We start from the raw sequence: 25,301 nt of genomic DNA on the forward strand, positions 1-25,301 counted from the left end.
AACTGATTTCTTATAATTCTTTTGTATCTATTGTAAAGACTCGTTGATATTGAATTGAAGAGTTGCTCTTTCCCTCAAAAATAAGTGAATTTGGGTCAAACCGAGTCAACAATATCTTGGTGTAAATCCTGTATTTATTTTGTTGTGTTTGGATTTAATCTACACATAAGTTCTCATTATTTGGAATTACTTGTTTTATGACGCTTATTGAATAGCGTCATAAAACAACTGGCAAAATTATTTAAACACCCTTTAACTACTCTAGGGACCCAGTAGCACAAGTGAAGCGTAGTATTGTTAAAAGGTCACATAGAAGGGATTCTATCAAGGAAAGCCTTGACATTTAAGTGGTCCAGGTGACCCACCTCTCTTTCTTGGGAACCCCTTTTATGCACCATTTACTTTGCAAGCTGAACTAACTGCTTAGTAAAAACATAAGTAATGGACTAACAGCGGTAGGTTAGGATAAAGACAAAATGGGGCCGAATAGAAAAATAAAATTGGGCAAAAGATCTAGAAGGAAATAAAAACATAGAAAATATGATAACATGCGAGCTAGTTTCCAAGCTAAAGAGGAGTATAAAAGATGTAGGGGGCGAGTTAGTTTAAATTTAATTAAAAGAAAGAGGAGTAGTGAATTCCAAGTTAAGAGCAGTAGTGGAATATAAAGGAAGATTTCGTTCCAATATAAATAGAAGAAAGAAAAGGACTAAAAGCACAAGATAATTAAGTAAGAAAATTATTTCCAAGTTAGTAGGAGAATAAATAAGAGAAATAGAAAACATGGGCGAATTAATAAGAGAAGGACAACAAATAATTAATTCAAATTTAATAAGTAGATGGAAGATTATTTCAAGTTAAACGGGAAATACATAAAATATTTGAATTGATGAGTTAGCTCCAATTTAATAGGATGAAAGTAGTTAGTTCTGAGTAATTATGATGGACTATATTTGAGATTGCATTATTATACTTACCAATTGAGAAGCCTGCAAGTATTGTTATATTTCAGATAAATCATGTCTAGGAGGCACACAATCCCGCCAAGGGCGAGATTAAACAAAAGGAAGAACTTACCAAACAGCACACCATAATTCAAATGTGAAAAATGAAATGCATATGGAAGCAAGTTTCCCTCCATTAAGAACAGGAAGATGAAACACTGAGTTATCCTAACCTTTTTCGACATTTGAGATTTGTTTTGCATGTTTTTTACGAGGCACCATACTTTCTTAACAAATATTGTTCTCTTATTTTCTCTACTTGATTTCCTCATAAATAAAGACAAGACACCAAAGCAGAAAAGTTAAAAACGAAATATCAAGACCAAAAACACTTGCAGAGTAAACCATTACGTCAACCCTTTAAGAGGGCTCTGAACGTCGACATCACGTCAACCCTTAAAGAGGGCTCTGAACGTCTACATTACATCAACCCCTAAAGAGGGCTCTGAACGTCACCTATCCATCAACCCTTAAAGAGGGCTCTGAACGTCGACATTACGTCAACCCCTATGAGGGCTTTGAATGAACAAAAAATGTCAACTTCTATGAGAGCTCTAAATGGCATCAACCCCTATGAGGGCTCTGAACGAACAATAAACGTCAACTCCTATGAGAGCTCTGAACGGCGTCAACCCCTATGAGGGCTCTGAACGAACAAGAAACGTCAACTCCTATGAGAGCTCTAAACGACGTCAACACCTATGAGGGCTCTGAACGAACTAAAAACGTTAACTCCTATGAGAGCTTTGAACGACGTCAACCCCTATGAGGGCTCTGAACGAAATAAAAAGCGACAACTCTTATATGAGCTCTAAACACATGACATGACGTCAATCTCCAAAGGATACCACTACATAAAAACAAATCATCATTGTATTATACCGAAAAAATTTAAATACAGGTGAACGATAGAAACCGCCCTGAGAAAACTCCCCCGCATCTGGAATCTCAAAAAATTCACAGAAACAAGACTTAATTAAAGGATCTCGCCACGTCAAAAACTCCAAAGATTTCAACTAAGTCACATAAAACTACTCGCCTAAGAAACCTTCTTTAGATTTTCTGTTGTACTGAAAAACTACTCGCCCTTCAAATCCTTCGTATTTGCTTGCCTAAAAGATATGAAACGACCACATCACCCTAAAAAAGCATCACGACCTAGTCACTTCATATCATCACTTCGTCTTCTCCCAAGACTCGTGCTTGGAGGGTTGTGGACCGCCAAGTACACTTCTAAGAATCGGGGTCCCTTCGAAAGGGCCCCGGTACCCTATAGAAGGGCCTATGTGCCCCAGAGCGCACACCATAGGGGCGCCGACCGCAAACGTGAACCACCATTTAACCATATCATCACTTCGTCTTCTCCCAATACTCGTGCTTGGGGGGCTGTGGACTGTCAATATATTCATAAAGGCTCGAATGCCCTCTAGAAAGGCTAAGGAGCCTCCCATAAGGGCTCACCAGGCCTAGGCACGCCCTCCAGAGGCGTCGCCTCAACTAGCTTCTAGAAGTATCTAGAGCTTAGGAAGAAGACTTAAGGCCCATCTTTCTTTTGGCTTAAGTCACGAAAGAACAAGCCACAAAGAGCTATAAATACCCCTCTTGGGATCATTCTCAAGGCATCTCATAAACAGTCTAAACCCTAATATCGAATATCGTACTCACTGCGAGTACAATGACTTATAAGAAAAAGTGTCATCATCATGTGCCTAAGAGATCGATAAAGTGTTTAGGGAAGTCCTAAAGGAAAATACTATGGCGGTAATGTGGACGAAGCTAGAATCGTTGTACACGAACAAGACATTGGCTCATATGTTATGTATGAAAAAACAACCTTATTCATTCAAGATGGTAGATTTAAAATTTATTGTGGAGCAATTGATTGAATTCAACAAAATTATTGGGAAAAACCCGCATCAGATAGATAAGACTCTTGATAAGTGTTTATATAGAGGAGGCAATCCTCACCTTACAAGTCGGACTTATAAACTCAAAGTGGACTCCTGTCTGTTAAGTTTAATGCTATGAATTTCACACGGTCCATGGTAGAAGGCATCCTCAACATCACTTAGTGACACTTACGTGGATGGATGTGGAGGTGGAGTTGTCGGCTCTTCGATGATAGGTTGACAGATATTAACTCGGCTCACTTCTGTTTGGTGAATTTCTTCCACTTGGTTTGTGTTCTAAGGACAAAGCAAGTGCAACTGACTCATGACTACAGGTGGGATCTCATCAGTCACACTATTTCCAGATACACCATTGGAACTCTGCTCTGGTCCAGGCAGTATAAGCCTTGCACTTGCAAAGTGCCGACAATCCGCTCTCATTGGGCATGCATTACAATTTGGTTTTTTTTTTGGTACAGAAGACCTTTCCAAATGTAATCATATGGTAATGTAGCTCATATTTGTAATAAATTGCAATTGCAATTTTTTTTGATCTAGTATGCACAGTCGAACCCAAAGATGCTTTTGGTTGAAATTTACCAACGAGTACAATTCTAGGAGATGCAACTGTAGTGACTCACGTAGTGGCTAGAGAGGCACCCATCCCAAGCGTACCGCTATACATCCAATGTTTATGTTAACCGGGAAGGTAGGCTGGTGTAGCGTTAAAAGCCGCACACACTATGCACTTTTCAATCCCAGTCATTCTACGCTCAGCAAATATTATTTTGCTTGGTCATGAGGGTCTCTCAGCCACTCGAGGTCAATGCTTCTATGATCGTCAACCACCCTAATCAGGAAATTCTAAATACGCTTGGCAAGCTTGTTGTTCATGCCCCATTCTTTGATTGCATCAACAATTTTTTTTATAATCCACACATCTCACACCATCCCAGTCTACAAAATCCATGGTGTTTTTGTCTTTTCTCTTTTCCCAGCTTTACCTTGTGCATTTATTTGTAAACTATCCCTATCAAATTGTTCCAGCTTTAGCTTTTCTTTTGCTTTGGTTGGAACCAGATTGATTAGATGAGTTTACATCACATTCTACGTTCTCTTCTGGATCCACTATATGCACTTGTTTTTTTGTTGACTGTCAGGCTTGTGCCTTCTCCATCGTATGTTTTGCATGTGCTGCCTGACTTTTTGGGAAATTGAGACATGAAAGCTGAGCTAGAAAGATGGTTCGAGACATTTTGAGTGAGAATAACCCTACCATTGAATCCACAACTGATCCTTTCCATCTAGAAAATTGTATGTATCCCTGTATGGGATGCATTCGTGCAATAAACGATTCCGCTTGTCCACGGAACAACTTACGTTCTTCTTCCCACCATTTGGCCTAGTCTTCATTTGTTCCATCTACCCCATCATGGTTTAAATCTGAAAGTAAAGGCTTCCATACTCCATTAGTCTCCTCATCAAGGTCAACTTTAGCACGCTGTTTTTTGAGGGGATCAGATGAGCCCTGAAACAGAACAAGTGCATTTTGCTCATATATAACAATGCTTCTCTCTTCTGTGTTCATGTTTAGGTGTCTAAATTCCTCTGTTGGTCCTTCCACATTATGATTTTCTTCCGTATTTTTCCACATACTTTTCCGAGTACTATATCTAACTTTTGGTGATGATTTCCCAATGCAGAATTATGGCACCATAGCATCTCAACTGTGTTGGGATGCTTTATACTAGAAAGAACATTTCTCTTCCTATTTCATTTATTTCTTCCACACGATACAGACATACCTCCAACTAAGACGTTATTGCATGTTTGTGGACTTTCTGCATCTTTAACTGTTTGCCGGTCGGGAAAGTCATGTTGCTTTGCAAAATAATTTTGGTCCAACACAATTTCTGTACGTTTAGTGGTTCTAGAATGAAAATTCTCGCAACCAATCATTTGTAACTTTACCATTGAAACTTGACTGTTACTCATATTTCCATCCTCAACAGGTGCAAGGACCTTTCTTTTATTTTTGTTCTAGGAATTCTGCTCTCCCTAGTTGGATTGTTTTTTGGAAGACATGTACTTGGAGCTTGTGTGTTTGATGCACAAGGATGCACCGGATCATCTTTAGGGGGTAATAATAGGGGTGCTCCATTTTTGGTAATCACAAAAGATGTAACATGAGTGCTCGAACTTTTTCGATTTTGTGTTCTCCTTTTCTTTGGGATTTTTGGAAACTGAATCTGAAACTTTGACGGGTGTGACGCCGGTCCATTGTAGGGTGCCCCAATTTCATGATTCATCCAAGTGCATTGATGATAGGAAAGCCTTTCCTCTAACACGTTGCCACTTTCTCTGTGTGCATGGAATTTTGGAAACTGAATCGCAAACTTTGATGGGTGTGAAGCAGATATTGTCTTTTCGCACTTGGGCTTTCTTTTGGCTTTGCCCTATTACGCTTTCTTTTTGAACATGTGTTTGTGGCTTGCATATCTTCTCCTATTGACATGTTATTGTCTGATGCATGCTTCTCAAGCTTTTTGGCAAGGTCATTCTGGGAAGTTCTCTTCCGACGTGCGTGAGAATCACAGAAATTATAAAAGACGACTGGTTTTGAAACACTGGACTTAACAGGGGTTGTAGGAATCCAAATAAGCTTTCTTTCCATCCATGTTCACCATAAACCCTAACTAAATGCTTGATGAATTTATACTAATTTTAATTGTGCTAAAAGGGAGGAGAATTTTTGGGTGTGGAAATCGATGGACTGATGAAAAAGTAGTTCCCCTCCTTCTCCCTTTGATATCTCAGCAACAGAGTAGAACAAGTGGAAGGTTCAATAGTCAACTAGAGTGATAGAAGGAAGTAGGATGAGAGTTTGGTGATGGATTGGAGGCACACGTGAGAGAAGAAAAGAAGAGTAATAAATTTAGAAGGGCGCGACAAAGTGTTAATCGATTATGAAGTTTACTGGTCTGACATGTATATATCTTTTCCATATTGGTGATGGATTGGAGGCATACATGAGAGAAAAAGAGAAGAGTGATAACTTTAAAAGGGCACAACAAAGTGATAAATTTAGTATTGGGAAAAACCTAAGTCCCACATCGAATAAATAAGACTCTTGATAAAAGTTTATATAAAGGAGACAATCATCACCTTACAAGTTGGTTTTGTAAACTCAGAGTGAACTCCTGTCTGTTAAGTTTAATGTTATGAATTTCACACTGGCCATGGTAGAAGGCATCCTTAACATCACTTAGTGACACTTACGTGGATGGATGTGGAGGTGGAGTTGTCGGCTCTTTGATGATAGGTTGACAGATATTAACTCCGCCCACTTCTGTTTGGTGAATTTCTTCCACTTGGATTGTGTTCTTAGGACAAAGCAATTGCAGCTGACTCATGACTACATGTGGGATCTCATCAGTCACACTATTTCCAGATGGACCATTGGAACTCTGCTCTGGTCCAGGCAGCATAAGCCTTGCACTTGCAAAGTGCCGACAATCCGCTCTCATTGGGCATTGCAACTGACTCATGACTACAGGTGGGATCTCATCAGTCACACTATTTCCAGATGGACCATTGGAACTCTGCTCTGGTCCAGGCAGCATAAGCCTTACACTTGTAAAGTGCCGACAATCCGCTCTCATTGGGCATGCATTACAATTTAGTTTTTTTTGGTACAGAAGACCTTTCCAAATGTAATCATATGGTAATGTAACTCATATTTGTAATAAATTGCAATTGCAATATTATTTTTTTGATCTAGTATGCACAGTCGAGCCCAAAGATGCTTTTGTATGGAATTTACCAACAAGTACAATTCTAGGAGATGCAACTGTAGTGACTGATGTAGTGGCTGGAGAGCCATCCATCCCAAGCGTACCGCTATACGTCCAATGTTTATGTCAATCGAGAACGCAGGCTGGTGCAGTGTTAAAAGTCGCACACACTCTGCACTTTTCAATCCTAGTTATTCTACGCTCACCAAATATTCTTTTGCTTGGTCAGGAGGTACGTCTCTCAGCCACTCGAGGTCAATGCTTCCATGATCGTCAACCAGCCTAATCAGGAAATTCTGAATACGTTTGGCAAGCTTGTTGTTCATGCCCATTCTTTGATTGCATCAACAAACTTTTTTGTAATCTGCACATCTCACACCATCCCAGTCTACAGAATCCATGGTGTTTTCTATCTTTTCTCTTTTCCCAGCTTTAGCTTGTGCATTTATTCGTAAACTACCCATGTCAATTTGTTTCTTTCCAGCTTTAGCTTTTCTCTTGCTCTGGTTGGAACCAGATTGATTAGATGAGTTTACATCACATTCTATGTTCTCTTCTGGATCCACTATATGTACTTGTTTTTTTGTTAATTGTCAGGCTTGTGCCTCCTCCATCATATGCTTTGCACGAGCTACCTGACCTTTTGGGAAACTGAGCAGCAACAGACATTAAAGCTGAGCTAGAAAGATAGTCTGATACATTTTGAGTGAGAAAAACCTTACCACTGAATCCACAACTGATCCTTTCCATCTAGAAAATTATCTGTATCATTGTATGGGATGCATTCTTGCAATAAACGATTCCGCTCGTCCACGGAACAACTTACGTTCTTCTTTCCACCATTTGGCCTTGTCGTCATTTGTTCCATCAACCCCATCATGGTTTAAATCTGAAAGTAAAAGCTTCCATACTATATTAGTCTCCTCACCAAGGTCAACTTTAGCACGCTGTTTTTTGACGGGATCAGATGAGCCCTGAAATAGAACAAGTGCATTTTTCTCATATACAACAATGCTTCTCTCTTCTGATACCCCATTCTATGAGTGCTCGAACTTTTCCGATTTTGTGTTCTCCTTTTCTTTGGGATTTTTGGAATCTGAATCTGAAACTTTGACGGGTACGAGGCCAGCCCATTGTAGGGTGCCCCAATTTCATGATTCATCCAAGTGCATTGATGGTAGGAAAGACTTTCGTCTAACACGTTGCCACTTTCTCTGTGAGCATGGACTTTTGGAAATTGAATTGTAAACTTTGATGGGTATGAAGCAGATACATTATATACATTATAGTGTGCCCCGGTCAGATTCGTTCTTCTGCTATCTGCATGTTCACTGGTTCCAGAATGAACTCTCTTGCAACCAATCATCTGTAACTGTATTGTTGAATCTTGAATATTACTCATTACTGCACTAATTTCTTTGCACAATTGCAGTTGCATTTTCTCTTTTGGCAAAACTTTCTTCTCTTGCTTGTGTGTCAAAAATATACGGAATTATTACAATTGTTGGCATATATTTTTCCAGGAAAGTCTATGGAAACTTTTGTAGGAATGGAAGACTTGTTCAAATCTGACCTTTGCATATATTGCCTTTTAGCACTTGTGCTTTCTTTTGGCTTTGCCCAATTACGCTTTCTTTTTGAACATGTATTTGTGGCTTGCATATCTTCTCCTATTGACATGTTATTGTCTGATGCATGCTTCTCAAGCTTTTTGGCAAGGTCATTCAGGGAAGTTCTCTTCCGACGTGTGTGAGAATAATGGAAATTGTAAAAGACGGCTGGTTTTGAAACACTGGACTTAACAGGGGTTGTAGGAATCCAAGTAAGCTTCTTTCCATCCATGTTCTCCATAAACCCTAACTAAATGCTTGATGAATGTATACTAATTTTAATTGTGCTAAAAGGGAGGAGAATTTTTGGGCGTGGAAATCGATGGACTGATGAAAAAGTAGTTCCCCTCCTTATCCCTTTTTTGTAATACTCATACCGTGAAATGAAGCACATTGTTTTACCGATGCTTTGACTAATACATGAATTGAATGGAGGATTCCTAATTGATAATCTATGAATAATATCATACTCAAGTTAATTCACAATTGTGTCATCGAACAATGCGGGTATTTTAGAGAAATGCTAAGAAGTGTATAATGACACTTGTTAAAAAACAAATTTTTAAAATTCAATGTCTTTGTATCAATTTTTTGGGTTAATAGGTCTTTACCCCTGTAATATAGGTCATTTCTAGTTTCCCCCCCTGTAATTTTTTTTTTTGATTTACCCTTATAAAAAAAATTTGTTTTGATTTACCCTCCTCATAGGCCAATCAAAAATCAATTTTATTTTTTTTTTTCAAGAAATTTTCGTTTTTGTTTGGCCTATTAGAGGGTAAATCAAAACAATTTTTTTTTACAGGAGCTAAATAAAAAAAAATCATTTTTGTTTAGACCATCTTATATTCCCAATAAAAATTAAAAATGTAAGACCATCCACAATGATAGGGTCTTAGCTATTTAAGATCTGGTACCTAATAGGTACCCCATTGTGGAGAAATTTTTTGGGGTCCTATAAGACCCCGGGTCTCACTTAAGACTCCAATCTTAAGTGAGACCCACACCTTTTTAATATTAAAAAATTGATATGCATTGATATAAAGTTATTTATAGTTGATTTGTGGGTCCCATTTAAGAACTTTGTGTGAGATGTTGTGTTGGAGGGATTGAATACTTATTAGATACTACTCCCTCCGGTCCTATTTATAAGAGAAATTTGGGTCAACAAAAGTGAATGTATTTGGTCCAATTTTTTTAACCAGACACATTAACTTTTGTTGACCAAAATTTCTTTTATAAATAAGACCGGAGGTAGTATTATTAAAAAATTATAAATGAGTGATGTGTATATGTAGGACCCATTGAAGCACTAAAAAATAGAGGTCTCCATTGTGGATGCTCTAAGAGCATCTCAAATGGGGGGGTCCTTACTTAACAAGGACCACTCCCCGTTAAGGACCCTCCATTGGAGGAAGAAAAATTGAGTCCCCGTTAAGGAACGGGCAACTATATAAGGACTCTCTCTCTTGGGTAACTAACGGGTCCCACGTTTAAAAAAGTAATAAAACGTGTACTACTTGGTCCCACTTGCATAAAGAAGTAATAAAATGTGTACTACTTGGTCCCACTTGCATAAAGAAGTAATAAAATGTGTACTACTTGGTCCCACTTGTAAAAATGAGTAATAGATAAATTATTTTTGTTTCATATGTAAAGATAGTGTGACATATTTAAGTACTTTTCATTGGAGTCTTTATTAGTGTATTGCCATTGGAGTTATTGAGTCCTTAATAGGTACTTTTATTAAAAAATTATAAATAAATGATGTGTCACGTGAGGTCTATTTAAGGAATTGTTAGGAAACTATCACCGTGGATGCTCTAAGCAAACACGAGTAGTTCGGATTCGGACAGCTTTCTCCAGCGTCTTTTTTCGTCATTTCCAATTACTCTCTCTCTCTTCCCCTGCTTTTATTCTCTCTTTCTCTCTCGACCCTTGAGCTTTTATTCTCTCTCTCAAATCTCTCTCTCTTCCTTTCTCTCTTCCAGCTGTGTCATTTGTGTATCCACCAAAGGGTAAAACCAAAAACCCCCACTTCTCTATGTTACTCTTCACAACACAACACTGCAAAAACACTCCACTTTTCTAAACCTCAGAACAGAGCAAACATTGAAGAAGACCCTTCATCACACACTTCTACTCATAGTCATTGAGGTATAGTTTTATTATTTTCTACAATAGCATTCCCAATTTTTTTCCTTTATCTTTTTATAAAACAAAATCTTATCTTTATGTTTTGATGAAACTGATTCAGTGGCTTTTGGAGGTGAGTTTTAGTTATGGGTTCAAGGTGAACTTTTTTTTTAATAAATGAAAGTTTTTTTTATTATCTTCTGTAGGAAAGTTTTCATTTTTAAAAACAATTTTTTTTTGTGATTTATTTATTTATTTTTTAAATTTTTGTATGTTAAATTTTTTTGATGTTTCTTATGAAGTTTGTTAAGTGTTAACGTTGTTGTTGTTTTTTGGTAGTTACGTTCATTGTTTTTTTCCTCTTTCGGGTGCGTTGTTGTTTTTCATGTTTGGAGAAATGTCTTTTTTTGCCCTTTATTTTCATTGTTAGTATTTTTTTAAATATTTTCATTTCATTTATTTGATTTTTTTTTAATATATAAATATTTGGTGATGATGGTTTTTTTCTTGGTTCATTTTGGCTTTTAATTGTTGCAGGACCGCGTTTGGTGTTAGAACAACATTTAAAAGCATTTATAATTTTTCTGTCTGTTTTCTTCAAATTTACGTTTCACTATGACATCTTGACCACATTCAAATTCACCTTCAATATCTCCTTATCATATTTCTCAAGGTATGTTTAATTTCTTTTTGGCCTGTTACCGTTTGGTTTTTGCATTTTTACACTACTTTATTAATATTTTTGAATGTTTATGTAACTGTTTTTAAAATAAACTAGCTACAAACCCGTGCTTCGCACGGGGTGGATTGCTTTTTTTCGGATAATTTTGTTGGCAAACAGATATTTGTTAATACGTTTAAAAGTAAACTGATTCGAAATTTAGATATTACATGCATATAAATATAAAAAACCATGATCTATAACATATCAAATCCTAGATAGGTCTACCATAAGCGAAACCAAAACAGAAGTTATATAACATAGATTCTAAAGTAGTTGTGTCTGATGGATTACAAAGTTAAATTTCCAAAATAGCCCCATCATCTTCAATTCCAAAAGTAACCACTACCTTTCGTTGTTTACTGGCCGCGGATGTGTCTGACATACATTTTGGTTGGTGGATCTTCCAAATCAAAGATCAAATTGTCACTCTCTTGTAAGTCGCGGTCTATGACGAAGTCAAATCATTCACCACCTAAAGATTTCTCAGCATTCCTCCTGTCAGCTGTTGTTACCCTGCAATTATATGTCTTGTGTGTCTCCACATTCTCTAAAGTCATCCTTAGATACTTCCTCTTCAAGACTCTTTTGGATATTTGATTAGAAAAATGCTACAATCAAATTAATGGATATTGCACAAGATTTCTAAAGACTTTGTTATATACGAATAATGATGCAACTCTATTTGTTCAAGTACTATAAAAAACGGCATAAAATAAAGGGTTAAGTACATTGTACACATGTGAAAGGGAAAACTAATAACATTAACACGCACAAGATAGAGATTCTAATGCAACATTGTCTACTTTACTTTTAGATTTGATGATGAGTCCCATTTCAGTTAAAAAACAAACATCCTAATACAAAAAGAACTTATGCCGAGAATTAGTTTTGACTTAAAAAGATTGTAATATATGCTACGCACAATCATAATTCAATACCCATCAATTCTTAACTTAAAAAAAAAAAAAGAGAAACATCTTAATCGAATCATAGTTCTGACTTAAAAAACAACCTTATATGCATATTAATAATCATGTCCTATTACGGGCTTTCAAAGGAAGGTCTAAAAATACGGTTAAAAGCATATGAGAAAAAGCTAAGATATGAACATCTTTGTGTAAATAAAATTTAAGGAATACTCTTATTCATATTTGAGCATATGTGGGTTTTCGGAAAATGTTACACGAGCATATCAGTAAGGTGATTTGGAAGTAAATTAGAACAAAGTAAACTACTTGCCCAAGTAATCACTTCATGATGGTTTCTTGACATAAAAAACTATACATGATAATGTAACGATGGCAACCTAATTATTTCATATCCAGTCTTATGATCTGAACTTCTATACTTCATCTACACAGAGAAGTGGCCAGGCTAATCCATGTGGTATATTTTAGACACATTTAAACTAAAATCTCTAGTTTTTTTTCGATGCATCATTTATAATGACGTATCCTACAGCAGCCCGAGAATATATAATCATATAAGTTATAAGTTACATCTCATTCACAACATATAATGAAGGAAAGAGTGGCACAACAATAATGGAAAAAATATAGGCATGATGAAATGGAAGTATGAGTAATCAATGTAGACTAACAAACAAAAACCCCATCCAAATTTCATTAACAGTCATTGCAAACCATAAGGGAGTGCACAGAAAAGCAAAAGGATAGGAAACAAAGGCATACATAAGACAGAGAACATGAAAACATAAGTGGCGAAGACGCTAAATACGACAATCAATGGGAGTTACTATATCCCATGGTAAAACAAAAAACACACCAAAATAAGTTACAAAACAAAATGACATAATACATGACAACTAAATCCAAAGAACAACCATGCATTCATCTTCAGTCTTCAATCTTCAGGCAGCGCAATGTTCGCTTGTTAGTGGTTGATGCCTCCACAACCCTTTCAAACCCTGGACTGGCCTCTTTCCCAAGTTCTTGCTAGTCTGAGTTTCAGATGTCTGAGAAGTGTCATCGTTGCCGTTTAAGCAGCCTCCTTCAGTCTGATCCTGGTTTATAAATAACCATTATAAGAAAAATTTGCATCAGCCAATAAAGTCACCGCATGGAAAAGTCTGATAAAGGATATTGCTTCAGCCTCTGGCAGGTTTGGGGTGTCAAACACTTTGCAAATAGATTTTCAATTTTAATTTGATAGAGAAAATGGTAAAGAGTTAAAACCCATTGTGATTTCTGAAATTGTAAGTTTCTCTAAGAATAGTTCCTGAAATTCCTAAATTGACAACAACATCCCTAAAATAGTAAAATGACGTTCATTTTAGTCACACATTATATGGTAAACACTTCGAGTTTTAGCTTATCAGTAGCAACTTGATTAGAAATATTCAACTTTATAGAATAGCTTGAAATATCTGTTAACCAAATATAACATGTAAATGATGATGAAATGAAATTTACAATTACAATTATGTTTTTGTCAATTCCTTAATTTCAAAGACTAACATGCCAACACCCTACAATTAAATTGACAAATTTTGAGATTCAATGGAACAATATACGATTATCTTTACTAAAGCATAGCATAGCATAGCATAGATGATTCATTACACTACATTATGAATTTATGCAAATTAAATCAAATGAATACGATTATCTTTACTAAAGCATAGCATAGCATAGATGATTCATTACACTACATTATGAATTTATGCAAATTAAATCAAATGAAAACAGAAGCAACAGTCTATACCTTCTTCCCTCGAATGACAACTCCAGCTTCACCTTGAATCGCCATATATTTAGTACCACCAATATGTAATCCAGTTGGAGCAAGCGTATCCAGTTGGAGCAAGCGTTCCAGGCTCATCAAAGTCTTTGTTGATAGCATTTATCTCCTCAGGCTTGAACTAATAATCAAAACAAAGGTTACTTAAAACTGACTTCATTTTTGTTTCCTTAGAATTTGTGATCTTTATAACTTAATTGCTCATAAGAACATATGATTTTCTTTAGAAAGATATTAACTTTACCTTGATTAATAAAAGTTGAAACCATGATCACAGTGACAGTGCTCATCAAAACTCTTTAACTTCTTTTTATAGGCATTCAAATTTTTGGTTGTCACCTCTGAAGAATATCTAATCTAATCACATGCATGAAAGTTCTAAAACAGATACTTAGGAATCACAATATATGATCCCTCATTTCCAAAAGAACCATGCCATTTATCAGTCCTTGTAATCATTTGAGGATCATATTGGTGCACAAAGAAACTTTTTAATTTGAAATATATCTCATTTTTATCCAACCTAGAATATACTCTTTGCCCATTGGAAGTCCAAATTAATTCATCATCAATCTAAGTTCAAGGTTTTCATTTTGACAGCAATCTAAGTTTAAGTTTCTAGCGTCACTGAAAAGTATAGTTGCAAACTTTATGAATAGGTATGTGAAAATGCTGGTCACTACAAAGGGGTGAGGCACACTTTTCTCAACCACAAACAATGTAATATCATAGTTTAAATAGTCATTTGAAGAATGGAGCAGTGCAACGTAACAGAGCAACTACCTAAGGATTAATTGGATTTTTGTGATCACCAATGTATATCACTACAGCAAATGCTATCATCATTGCATAAAGAACTTAGCAATGCTAATTTATCAAAATAATTTAGTGATTCCATTGCAGCCAATGTGTTTGGAAAACCAAAGACAAATACAGACCTCCTACCATACAATGGACAGGGATTCAAACTGTCAGTCCCCTCAAAATGCAACCCTAGCAAAGAGGTGGAATACAAAGGTCAGGTTCTTAGATATGAGGACAACTTTGATTCAACCAGCAATGTCCCGTGACTCCAACTGATTAGAAAGCCATCACTGATTATGGTTCACCTCATGAATTCCTCTCATGATAAAAAAAAATTAAAAAACATGAATAAAATGCAAGTGCAAACAACAGCTTCCAACTATCCGAACATGCAACATTTGCAGCCGAATTATAAGCAAAAAATTCTTCCACATCTTTAGATCTACACACAACCTTGCAGCTCTCTAAAAATGGAATATAGAGTGAAAAATACCTCCTTAAAAACAACATGGTCCTTTAAGAATTTACGATGATGATGAACACAAGTAATGTCCGAATCATCTGCATATTGCTAAAACAGGCGGTTCAGCAATCCAAATAAGAGGAGGAAAAGGAATGAAGACATGAAAATGAAACCATCTAAATCAATGATATCACCTTAACTGAAACCACTATGAGCAGTTAAGGACTGTTATAACACAATCAAGATATATTTTAAATTTAAAAGAAAAACAGGCGGAGAACAGAAATATAAGTAGCCAGATTGTTAGATTTGATCCAGCAGTAGCAAACCACAAAACTGGCGTATATAACCTTCAACAGTATCAAATATAGGCTTAGTTAGATGAATCATTGCAGTATAAGCAATAGAAAAGTATAAATTATAGAGACAGAACGAAAGGGAGTACAATTTCAGAGAGATAGTGTGGAGAAGAAACGATTTAAAACCAATCATCGCGACGAATTACATATTCATCTGCTTGCCTTGTCACGTAGAGAACCCTGACAAAAATTATTCAATTCAGACAACAATACATTTCAAGAATGTTAGTGTAACATAATCCTACTAACTAATGTCGTATATTTGCTTTAAAATTCAATACTTTAATTTGAATATTGAATGCAAGTGCAGGTGAAAACCCTTTCTGCAATCACATTGAATCTCTTGCAAATATCCTTTGACCCTTTGAACAGAAAAATTGAGCACAAGATTATTACCTCATTGAAAATGCAGCTAGATCGTAAGCTAAAGCAGCATCCTCAGCACTGTCAGATGTTCCAAGCCAAACACTTCTTCCTTTTCTTGTTGTGTCTCTGATCTCTGCTGCATATTTTCCCCAAAGTCTTTTTCTCACACCTATATATGACAGTTTTAAACCAAAAAACACAATTATGTCATGAACCAACCTTAGTCAATTTCCTTTTGCCAAGCAAATCTGCAGGCACCATCTTAGGCAACAAAACAGAACCCTTGACAAAATCATGAGGGTCAGCAGTTACCCCGGACAACATTTCACCTTACTGCGCTCCAGCAGCAGCATTATCATCCTTATTCAATGCAGAAGAACCTTCCACATTTCCCTGGAAAACAAAAATGAGAAATACATTATTTTTCTATATAAATCTAAAATAATATCTTCACACAGCAATCACTGTCCAACCTTGACATTTGAAAAATTTGCATCCCCATCCTCAAACACTTCAATAATTTTAGCATCCATACAGACCCTCCCAACACGATAAGATCCATCAGACCTGGAAACTGCATTGGATGAATGATCAACAACAAAAAGCATCTTGTGACCAATGAGATTTTTCAGCTCAGATGGATAAAAACCAGCATTTTCACCCTGCACATTTGAAATCGTTAAACATGACATATAAGTGTTAAACATACACATAAATTTACTTGATTACACTACTTTACTTGGCACACACATTTGATCTTGAAACTAACCTTCGCATCAGCCACAAGTTTCGCACAAGACTTCTTAACAATGAAAAGATTGTCTGAATGTCAAATACCAAGTACTGAAATTATTCAACACAGATTTTGAATGAGTTTTGTAATAAGCATTATTTATCTCTTCTAATTATATTCTTTTCCTTCTATTTTTTAATAAAACTACGGACAAAAGATGAAGTCCACTACTTGGCTTACTTAAATAGTTGAGCCACAACTACTAATAATAAAATAACAAAAAAAACATCACTAAAAATATAAAGGTCGATACAAAAGGAAGAGATAAAGTACCATTTGAGAGTGAGTCAAAAGAACTTCCCACCTATTCTCTGAAGACTTCTTCCAGCCCTGAAACTTTCAATCTCCCATTATCTTGGGGTCAATCTCTAACTGATATGCAGGTACATACTCACTTGTCCAAGCACTGAATCAGAACCACCAATTTTCTCTAATTTTTCATAGGATGAAGGCTTCCACCAGAATCACTCTGATTTTATTTTTACAGGCTTGAATCCATCCCTCATCAAGTGATATTTATCCAATAGACTTCTTGCATTTTCAACTATTTCATCTTCAAATAATTTGTGCAAGATGACCGAGAACATCAAACAGGCCACACCAACTCAATCAGGACGTCTTATGCACCATAAGCGGAGCTACCGGGGGCTGCATGTCAATAATTCAGAAAAGAAAAGCTTATAAAATTAGTTATCAACACAAAAGTTCAAACACTAAAATTTCAAATGAAAATCACACTCACTAACAACTCAGAATTATATCGACAAATTTAAGATATACATAGTGTGTCAGTGTGTGTGCTTTCGTTTGTGTGTCTGGGAGAGGGATGCAAAACCTGATTTTAAGAGCTTTCTGCTGCATTGGAATCTTTAAACTTGATGCACTTTTTACGCTAAGTCTTAATTCTTAAGTTAGCAAAATGCCTTAAAAATGGAACAAACTTCCAATTCCTACCATGATTGATGACAAATTTAATCTTAAAGACATTGAATTGAAGTCAGTACCTAAAGGCAATTGAAGTCACCACCTCAAAGCTATAGATTCAGCCAAAGTGGGAAAGTGAGGCCGCAAAACTCAGTGCACCATGAAATGTCTCTCTGTTTTGCAAAGAATCATCACACGGAAGTTAGAAAAAAAAATAGAAATATGCTATACAAAGTTATAACATCTTTAAAACACAAAAACAACTTCTGCAGAGACATATTTGCATCAGAAACTAATCATTGATATTTCTTCTCAGCACAAATTAAACCAAAAACAGCCCAAATCAGTTTAATCATCAAAAACCAAGAACAAAAATCACTTGATTCGACGTTACAGGGAGTGAGTTCTTACCCTTTTAGTGGAGCCCTGTCACAAATACGGGTTTCACCAAACTTCTTCCAAAACCAGCTTATTCCTAGCTTGTATCCAAATCAACGGCCTAATTACAATTTATCCACTTCTACCCTTGCCCTAATCCCCCATAATCACTTTCTGTCAGCTTCTAAAACAGCTCAATTATGATTTAAACAATTCTGTCAACTCCCAAAACAGTTTATCAGTCCACCAACTACTCATATGGTAACTTAAATATATCATTGGTAATATAAAGAACACATAACCATACCTGCAACAACTTGTATTCCAACTTAAGCTTATGCAAAACAACTTAATTGACAGCTTATTACTTATAAAGACTTCAATTTTAACCCAAACACTAAAACATCAATTCAAACATACCCCACAACAACTTAATTGCTACTTTCTAAACAATCTGATGGAAATAGTTCAAAACTATACAAATTGAGAAATTTAATTTCACATAGATGAATTAAACCCAAAATTGCAAAGAAACAAACCAAAAACCTAAATTTTTGAATTAAAAGCACAAAACTCATTCAATCTGAGACATGCATGGCCTTAGATTCAAGAAGGAATAAGAAAATCACCTCTTTGATGAAGAAGAAGAAGACGTCGACCCTTCTTTCTCTGTTCCCGTTTCCTCTTTCTCTCATCCCCTTCTTCCTCTCCCTTTCCAATCTCTCGTCCCCCTTCTTTTGTTTTTTTTTTCCTTTTCACATATATATAGGCAAGGGGAGTCCATTTACTAATTTACGAAAATGCCCTTATTAAGGGCAAAATTGTAATTTCCACGGACATTGATTTTCCTATCTAGTTTAGTAGATAAAAAAACAAAAGTAGCTCAAACATGTTGTAATAACTAAAACTATTATTACTACATTTTAGGTAGTATCTGTCTGGAAAAGTGTTGGTTTCAAATTTGCAATGTTTATTTTAGGTAGTAGCAGAATCTGATAATACATGTTTATTGAGAGTATGATTGTAATCTGTGAAGGATTTTGGTATTTGAAGTATGGACATTTTTGTAATTTTAAAGGACAGAGAATCTCAAGTTGTATGATTTTGACTTTTTTATAGAAAATAAGTAAAGAGCCATGTGAACTTCTGACATAATGGATGTTGAAATGACATAAACATTGGGAAGATGTTATATGATTCAGTCACTTACATATAACAAAATATTCCCACATTTTTTATTATACAAAATTTTAAAGCTTCTATTTCTACTTTTTGACATTTTTGTCCCTTGTTATGCCTTTTTATACTCCACCTTGTGATAGATCCGTTACAACTAATATGCATTAATATGGCATTAGCCAATAGCCATACTTTACATATATTGTTTGATGTATATAAGTATTAGTATAAAATGTAGAACATGTGAGCATAACTAAATTGGTAGAGACGTTGCATTATATATGCAGAGGTTTGTGTTCGAGTACAACGTTGATTTTTGGGTTAAAACAGTATCAAGGGTTCTAGTCACGGGAAACACATGGTGTGTTATAAATGATTTTGTACAATTATGACAATGTATATTTGCCCAAACCATTATGCCTTAACTATTGATGTCGTTATTTGATTCTTATATAATAGTAGTACTAATAGAACGTACTACTAGTATGACATTTATGCAATGGCTATATTTTTGGCTTATGCATTTTGTAAATGCTAAATAAGATGTTTGGTGTATGATTTTTTGTTGCTTCAACTTTCAAGTGGACACAATTTTTACACCGTCAGTTACATGGTTAAAATTACGTCGTAATGTTTTATCATGAATCATATTTCGGTCCTTCTCATCAATTGTTAAATCTTTTCTAATACAGTAAAAAAATTACATTCACATAAACAAAAACAGTAAAAAAAATCATGTAAATTATTTTATCCTTGTATTTGTGATAAATATATTATATTATTAAACAATGTGAAACACACACCGCCCTTGCCCTTTGTGTTTGTTTGAGGAACATTTATCTTTTGTCATGATTATAAGGTTGGAAGTTCCCTGTCAGTATCTCACTTTAAATATGGGCTCTGATGCAAACACTGTTTCATATACTTTATGTCTAGATCTTCAAAGATGCTGGATATGCATATCTCAGGGAATCCTAAGGATTATGAGTCAGGAAAATTATATTTATATTTCTTTTTCATTAAAATTATAATAAATTCATTTGTCAGTTTATCATTGAGGAAAAACTTCATAACTTCATTTAGTTAATGAAGTTTTAGATACTAAGTACTAATTAGTTTTTAAATTAATAAATTTACAATAATGTCTAGGAAAACATGGACTCATTTTTTAATGGTTCAAATGTGAGTCTTAATTCAAACATGCTTTACCAACATCTAATCATTAACCCTAGAAAATTTGGGTTTTTAACTGTTTTTTAGTTGGATTTCACCATTCCTTTGTAAAAAAACATGCAAAGAGAAAGGAATAATCAATCATGTTGGAGACATCTCTAATAATTATTATGATTATTACATACACTAGAATAATTCATTCTAAAGAAACTATTGACCACTTTCACATTACAAATTATATATAATTACTTGATTGATGGGCCTATTGCCTCAACGCTCCTTGAAATATACTAGTAATGAAACTAAACAATACATAATCACTTTGTCAAATCATGGTAAAGTATATAGAATGGTTAACCTTGTTTTCTTTCTAGTACGTGGTGTTCAATCACCATTCAAAGTTGTGCATTATTTTTTATTCTGGTATAAAATAAGGAATATTCTATTTACACATTTCATATAAATTTTATTAGTGTTAACTGTTTTAGTTTTTAATTTGCTTGTTATATAAGCCTTTGCTTGTTAAGAATTGTATTATTTTGATAAATTACAATTTTGATCTTTTTGAGTATCTATCTTTAGATCCTGTCCTTCAATTTTTATTCCTTTGCTTCTTACATGCTTTTTCTTAGAAACTACTTTTTGAAACTTCTAAAATTACACATACAATACTATATTAGTTGCATTATTTGAACATCAGATAAAAATATCAATTTTGAACACTATATATCTTATCTTCATCTCTTATTTTTAATCTTATGTGTACACAAATTTTGAGAATACCACAAAAATTAAAGAGCACTATATTTGATGTCTTATTTTTCATGTTAAACATAATTTTCTATGTAATATGTACCTTTTTTTTTATAGATAGATGAAGAACAAAAAGAAAATTTCCCTTCACTGCTAAAGTCCTCGATCTATGTGTTAAAGCAATTTACTTTCTTTTTTTTTAATATTATTTTATCTAAACATGCTCATCATGATCAACATCTTATTACTTTATTATAATTGTGAATCCTAGTAAAAGATATTGTCATTAGTATAATACATTATAACATCTCATTTTCACATTTTATTATTTTCATTTGCTGATTTTCATTCTATACTTTTTCAGATGGAATCAATGAAACCTTCAGCAGTGACACCAAGCAAGAAATTAGCTAGGAATTTTGCCAAAGTTCTTCATCTTAGAGCATTTTTGAAGAATGTTACTATATCTGATACAAATCCAAAGGATGAAACAAACATGGAAAAGACTACAATAACTTGGTCTGAATCACTCAAAAAAGTTGATGAAGATGAAGAGATTGAAGAACAAAGAGTTGCAACAGAAGCACTTCTTTCAAAGATTTTTGCTAGCATTTCAACCGTTAAAGGTGCATATGCTGAACTGCAACATTTTCAGACACCTTTTGACCCTGATGGAATTGAAGCTTCTGATAAACTACTAGTTTCTGAGTTGAAGCATTTATCTGAGCTAAAACAATGTTACTTGAAGAAACAATTTGATCCTTCACCAGAGAAAGCGATACTCGCAGCTGAATCGAAGGAGATAAAGGGTGTCATTAAAACCTACGAGGTTACCGCGAAGAAGTTGGAATCACAGGTAAGACTCAAAGATTCTGAGATTATGTTTCTTAAAGAGAAGTTAGTGGAAGCTAATAGTCATAACAAGTTAATTGAGAAGAGATTGAATCAAAGTGGAACATTATCAGTACTTGATAATGTTGTTCACATATCAGGATTAAGTCCTAGCCACTTTGCTACCGTTCTTCGTCACGCGGTTAGATCGATTCGAAACTTTGTGAGGATTATTGTTGATGAAATGAGATCTGCAAAATGGGATATTGATGCTGCTGTTGATGCTATTGAACACAATGTGGTTTATATGATAGAAGATCACAAGTGTTTCACAATTGAATCTTTTGTTTGCAAAGAAATGTTTGATGCATTTCACTTCCCTAATTTCAATCTTCCAAATGAGGCACTTCCTGATGATAGAAAAAATCAACAAAATTGGTTCTTTGAAAAGTTCAATGAGTTGAAATCAACGAAAGCTAAAGACTTTCTTGCTGAGAAACCAAGATCATCGTTTGCGCAATTCTGCAGGAACAAGTATTTGAGACTTGTTCATCCAAAAATGGAGTCATCATTTTTTGGCAACATGATTCACAGGAACCTTTTGAGTGGTGGAGAGTTTCCAAAAAGTGATTTTTTTGCATCTTTTGCTGAAATGGCTAAGAGGGTTTATCTCTTGCATTGTTTAGCCTTTTCTTTTGAGGTTCAAGCTGAAATCTTTCAAGTGGGAAAAGGGTGTAGATTTTCTGATGTGTACATGGAAAGTGTGAATGATGAAATGTTTGTGTTTTCAGACAAGACAGTTGTTGAATCAGAAGAAGAACCAGTTGTTGGTTTTACTGTTGTTCCTGGTTTTAGGATTGGTAAAACTGTTTTACAATGTCAAGTTTACCTCATGCAGAAGAATCACATCAAGGTGAAAGGATCGCGTGCTGGTCCGATTTCACACAGGAGTTAATCTTTATCATCGATTCGAGATCAGACGGTTCAAATTACACTGTCTGTTTACTCAGTGAAACAATCTTAGCCGTCGATCTAAATCGGGTTGTAACCATGTGACGCAGTTACAACATAGAATCCATTTCAAGGTGAAAAAAGTTCAAATTTCTATAAGCAAATGTAAAAGGAGATTTGTGGTCAGATAATGTGCCCTACAACACAAGGGAAGGACATGGCATGGACTGAACTTTTGGTAGGATTGATAGGCCATTTTTGTCCTTTTGTGTTTTGGCTATTTTAGAAAAAAAGAGAAAAGCTAGTGGGACCATAGCATTGGGAACAACCTTTTTCTTTTAGAATCTTTTTTTGTTTTTTTGTTTTAATTTATGCAGAATTATTTATCAAAAACATCCCCCCAAAATTGTATTGATATTAGGCCGGTGACAGGGGTGGTCTAGCTGTTATGCATCTTTACCAGACATTGCATGATATAATATGTATATAATGAATCATATATAATATAGTTAGGAATTTTATAATCCTCTTTTTCTTTTTTTAGTATTATATAATATTTGGTCTACCTTATTCCTCTTTTGTTGAACTTTGGTTAAGGTTATTTTAATGTCATTTTGTCTGTGGATACCTCTACTATATCTTATGTAATGTTGGAATAGGTGTTATGTGTGCTAGCACTAGCATTGCTTATTATTAGTATAATCTTTGTTCTGCATTAATATCAGTGTTTTTTGAAGCTCTATGCAATTCCTTTTATCAATGGTCATTTCTCCTCTTCATTCTAAAATTTTGCTTGGTTTTGGCATTATATTTTTTAATAATAGTACATGTGTTTACAAGTTCGAGATGTAAATATCCCTTAAACTATGGCTTTAGATGTAACTATGGTTTTTGTTGTTTTTAAAGAGATGGAGTAGTATTTATATTATTCCTTAAACTATGGCTTTAGATGTAACTATGGTTTTTGTTGTTTTTAAAGAGATGGAGTAGTATTTATATTATTTGCAATGAAAAATGATAAATTTGACATAATAAATATAAATAATACTACATTTTAGTGCAAAAATATACAACCACAAAATATTAAAGTGTCATGTTAATTTGCGCCTTTAAGAAAAGGACATAAGTTAAACAACATAAAAAAGAACAATTTTGTATCGGAAAACATTATATGTTGACTCTTAAGAAGTTGAATGTACGACTTTTGATATGTATAGTTTTATAATAAATTTTTTAACATGTGCCCTTGAGGATACAAGTTATCGTGTGCCCTTAAAGTGCAATGTGTTATTTGAAAATATGCAGTTGTACAACTTTGAGAAGGCACCACTAGTACCATTGTTGTTTTAAAATTTGAACAAGACGTCACACCAATGAGACCTCTATGTCATGATTCAATTGTTTTAAATCCTATGAATTGATACAAATTGCAATCGAACTACTTAAATAACTAAATCGTAGATACTTTCAATTTACTGCTCGACCAGTTGAATCAAGTTTGGTTTGATTTTGAGAATATTGTCTATCGGAGAATGAGATCTAAGTAAATTCGTCACAAGAGAATGTGGAATTTGGATTCCTTACAATTGTAATTTTTCGCAATAAGACATTCAATTGTAGATGGTTGTTGAATTGAGATCAAAATTGTTGATTCTAAACCCGATTTTTTAAAATTACAAATCTATTTTAAATCTAAATTTGTCTAATTCCGATTCAACGATCATTGATGTGACTGATATTATGAATGCGAGAATTTAAATTTGAGAATGAGTTTACTACTACTACTAGCACTCAACTTGCTTCAAGAAAAACAAGCATAAGTAACCAAATGACAACTTTGCCCTTATAGAAATGAATATTAAAAATGAACTTTACAAATTCATATAGTACTGTTTATGATGTACGATTCACAATTTGTGTAGTAAATATTATTAAAAGCATATTAGGTCCCACATGATGCCAACTTCATTGAACCAAGGTCAGAAATGAAGGAGCATGTGAAGACAATATTTGCAAACCCTTATTGTGTGTCCCATAAATATTATTATGTGATCCTCTAGGGATATGCATGTTCATGTAAATGCTTTATGCGATCCCAACAATTGATTGCGACTTATGCAATGCAACAAGTGATTGAGAGCACATTGGTCTGTGCTTCACATGGTTGAAAAGGAAAGTGGTATGGACCATATTAGATCTTGCAGTGCTAGTCACTAGTCAAGTATTTTTTTTGAAAAGGGGTCAATTTTTTCTGTCCTTTGCTAACGTTTAGTCCATGTGGCAAAGAGGTAGATTTGAGTTATTTTTCTAGATGTTAGGGTTTGGTCTTCTTTTTCTCTTACCATTTTGATAAGAGGGGGCCAAAGGGCATTTAATTGAGGCTATAATTTTGGTGTGACAGGACAAGGCTCAT

At 34.7% G+C, this 25,301-nt stretch overlaps 1 protein-coding gene, 1 long non-coding RNA gene and 2 pseudogenes across 18 annotated transcripts; 1 reads left to right on the plus strand and 3 right to left on the minus strand.

Annotated features, from left to right (window-relative positions):
* Nucleotides 1-2,986: 2,986 nt before the first annotated feature.
* Nucleotides 2,987-4,888, minus strand: LOC146949522 (DNA glycosylase/AP lyase ROS1-like; annotated as a pseudogene).
* A 1,166-nt stretch (nt 4,889-6,054) lies between these two features.
* LOC146949523 (DNA glycosylase/AP lyase ROS1-like) lies at nt 6,055-8,529 on the minus strand (annotated as a pseudogene).
* A 1,705-nt stretch (nt 8,530-10,234) lies between these two features.
* LOC146949524 (protein GRAVITROPIC IN THE LIGHT 1-like) lies at nt 10,235-23,412 on the plus strand. Its single transcript, XM_085745517.1, has 3 exons — nt 10,235-10,451; nt 10,968-11,103; nt 21,471-23,412. The coding sequence occupies exon 3, from the start codon at nt 21,471-21,473 to the stop codon at nt 22,890-22,892; it is 1,422 nt and encodes a 473-aa protein (XP_085601643.1). The 5' UTR covers nt 10,235-10,451; nt 10,968-11,103; the 3' UTR covers nt 22,893-23,412.
* LOC146949525 (uncharacterized) lies at nt 12,751-18,857 on the minus strand. Of its 17 annotated transcripts, none has more exons than XR_015027307.1 (11): nt 18,631-18,857; nt 18,035-18,154; nt 17,704-17,796; nt 17,004-17,347; nt 16,676-16,749; nt 16,380-16,568; nt 16,126-16,299; nt 15,937-16,042; nt 14,853-15,720; nt 13,879-14,255; nt 12,751-13,177 (listed from the first exon to the last, which is right to left on the minus strand). It is a non-coding gene; the product is annotated as an uncharacterized LOC146949525 (long non-coding RNA). The 17 variants fall into 17 exon arrangements; XR_015027305.1 differs by having other exon boundaries at nt 16,973-17,347; nt 18,035-18,216; XR_015027294.1 differs by having other exon boundaries at nt 13,879-14,035; nt 14,159-14,255; nt 15,937-16,299; ... (1 more) ...; nt 18,035-18,216; nt 18,631-18,854.
* Nucleotides 23,413-25,301: the final 1,889 nt, after the last annotated feature.

This window comes from Medicago sativa, chromosome 2, assembly GCF_051527215.1.
Source record: "Medicago sativa cultivar Bolivia chromosome 2, Bolivia_mono, whole genome shotgun sequence".
Lineage (NCBI taxonomy): Eukaryota > Viridiplantae > Streptophyta > Magnoliopsida > Fabales > Fabaceae > Medicago > Medicago sativa.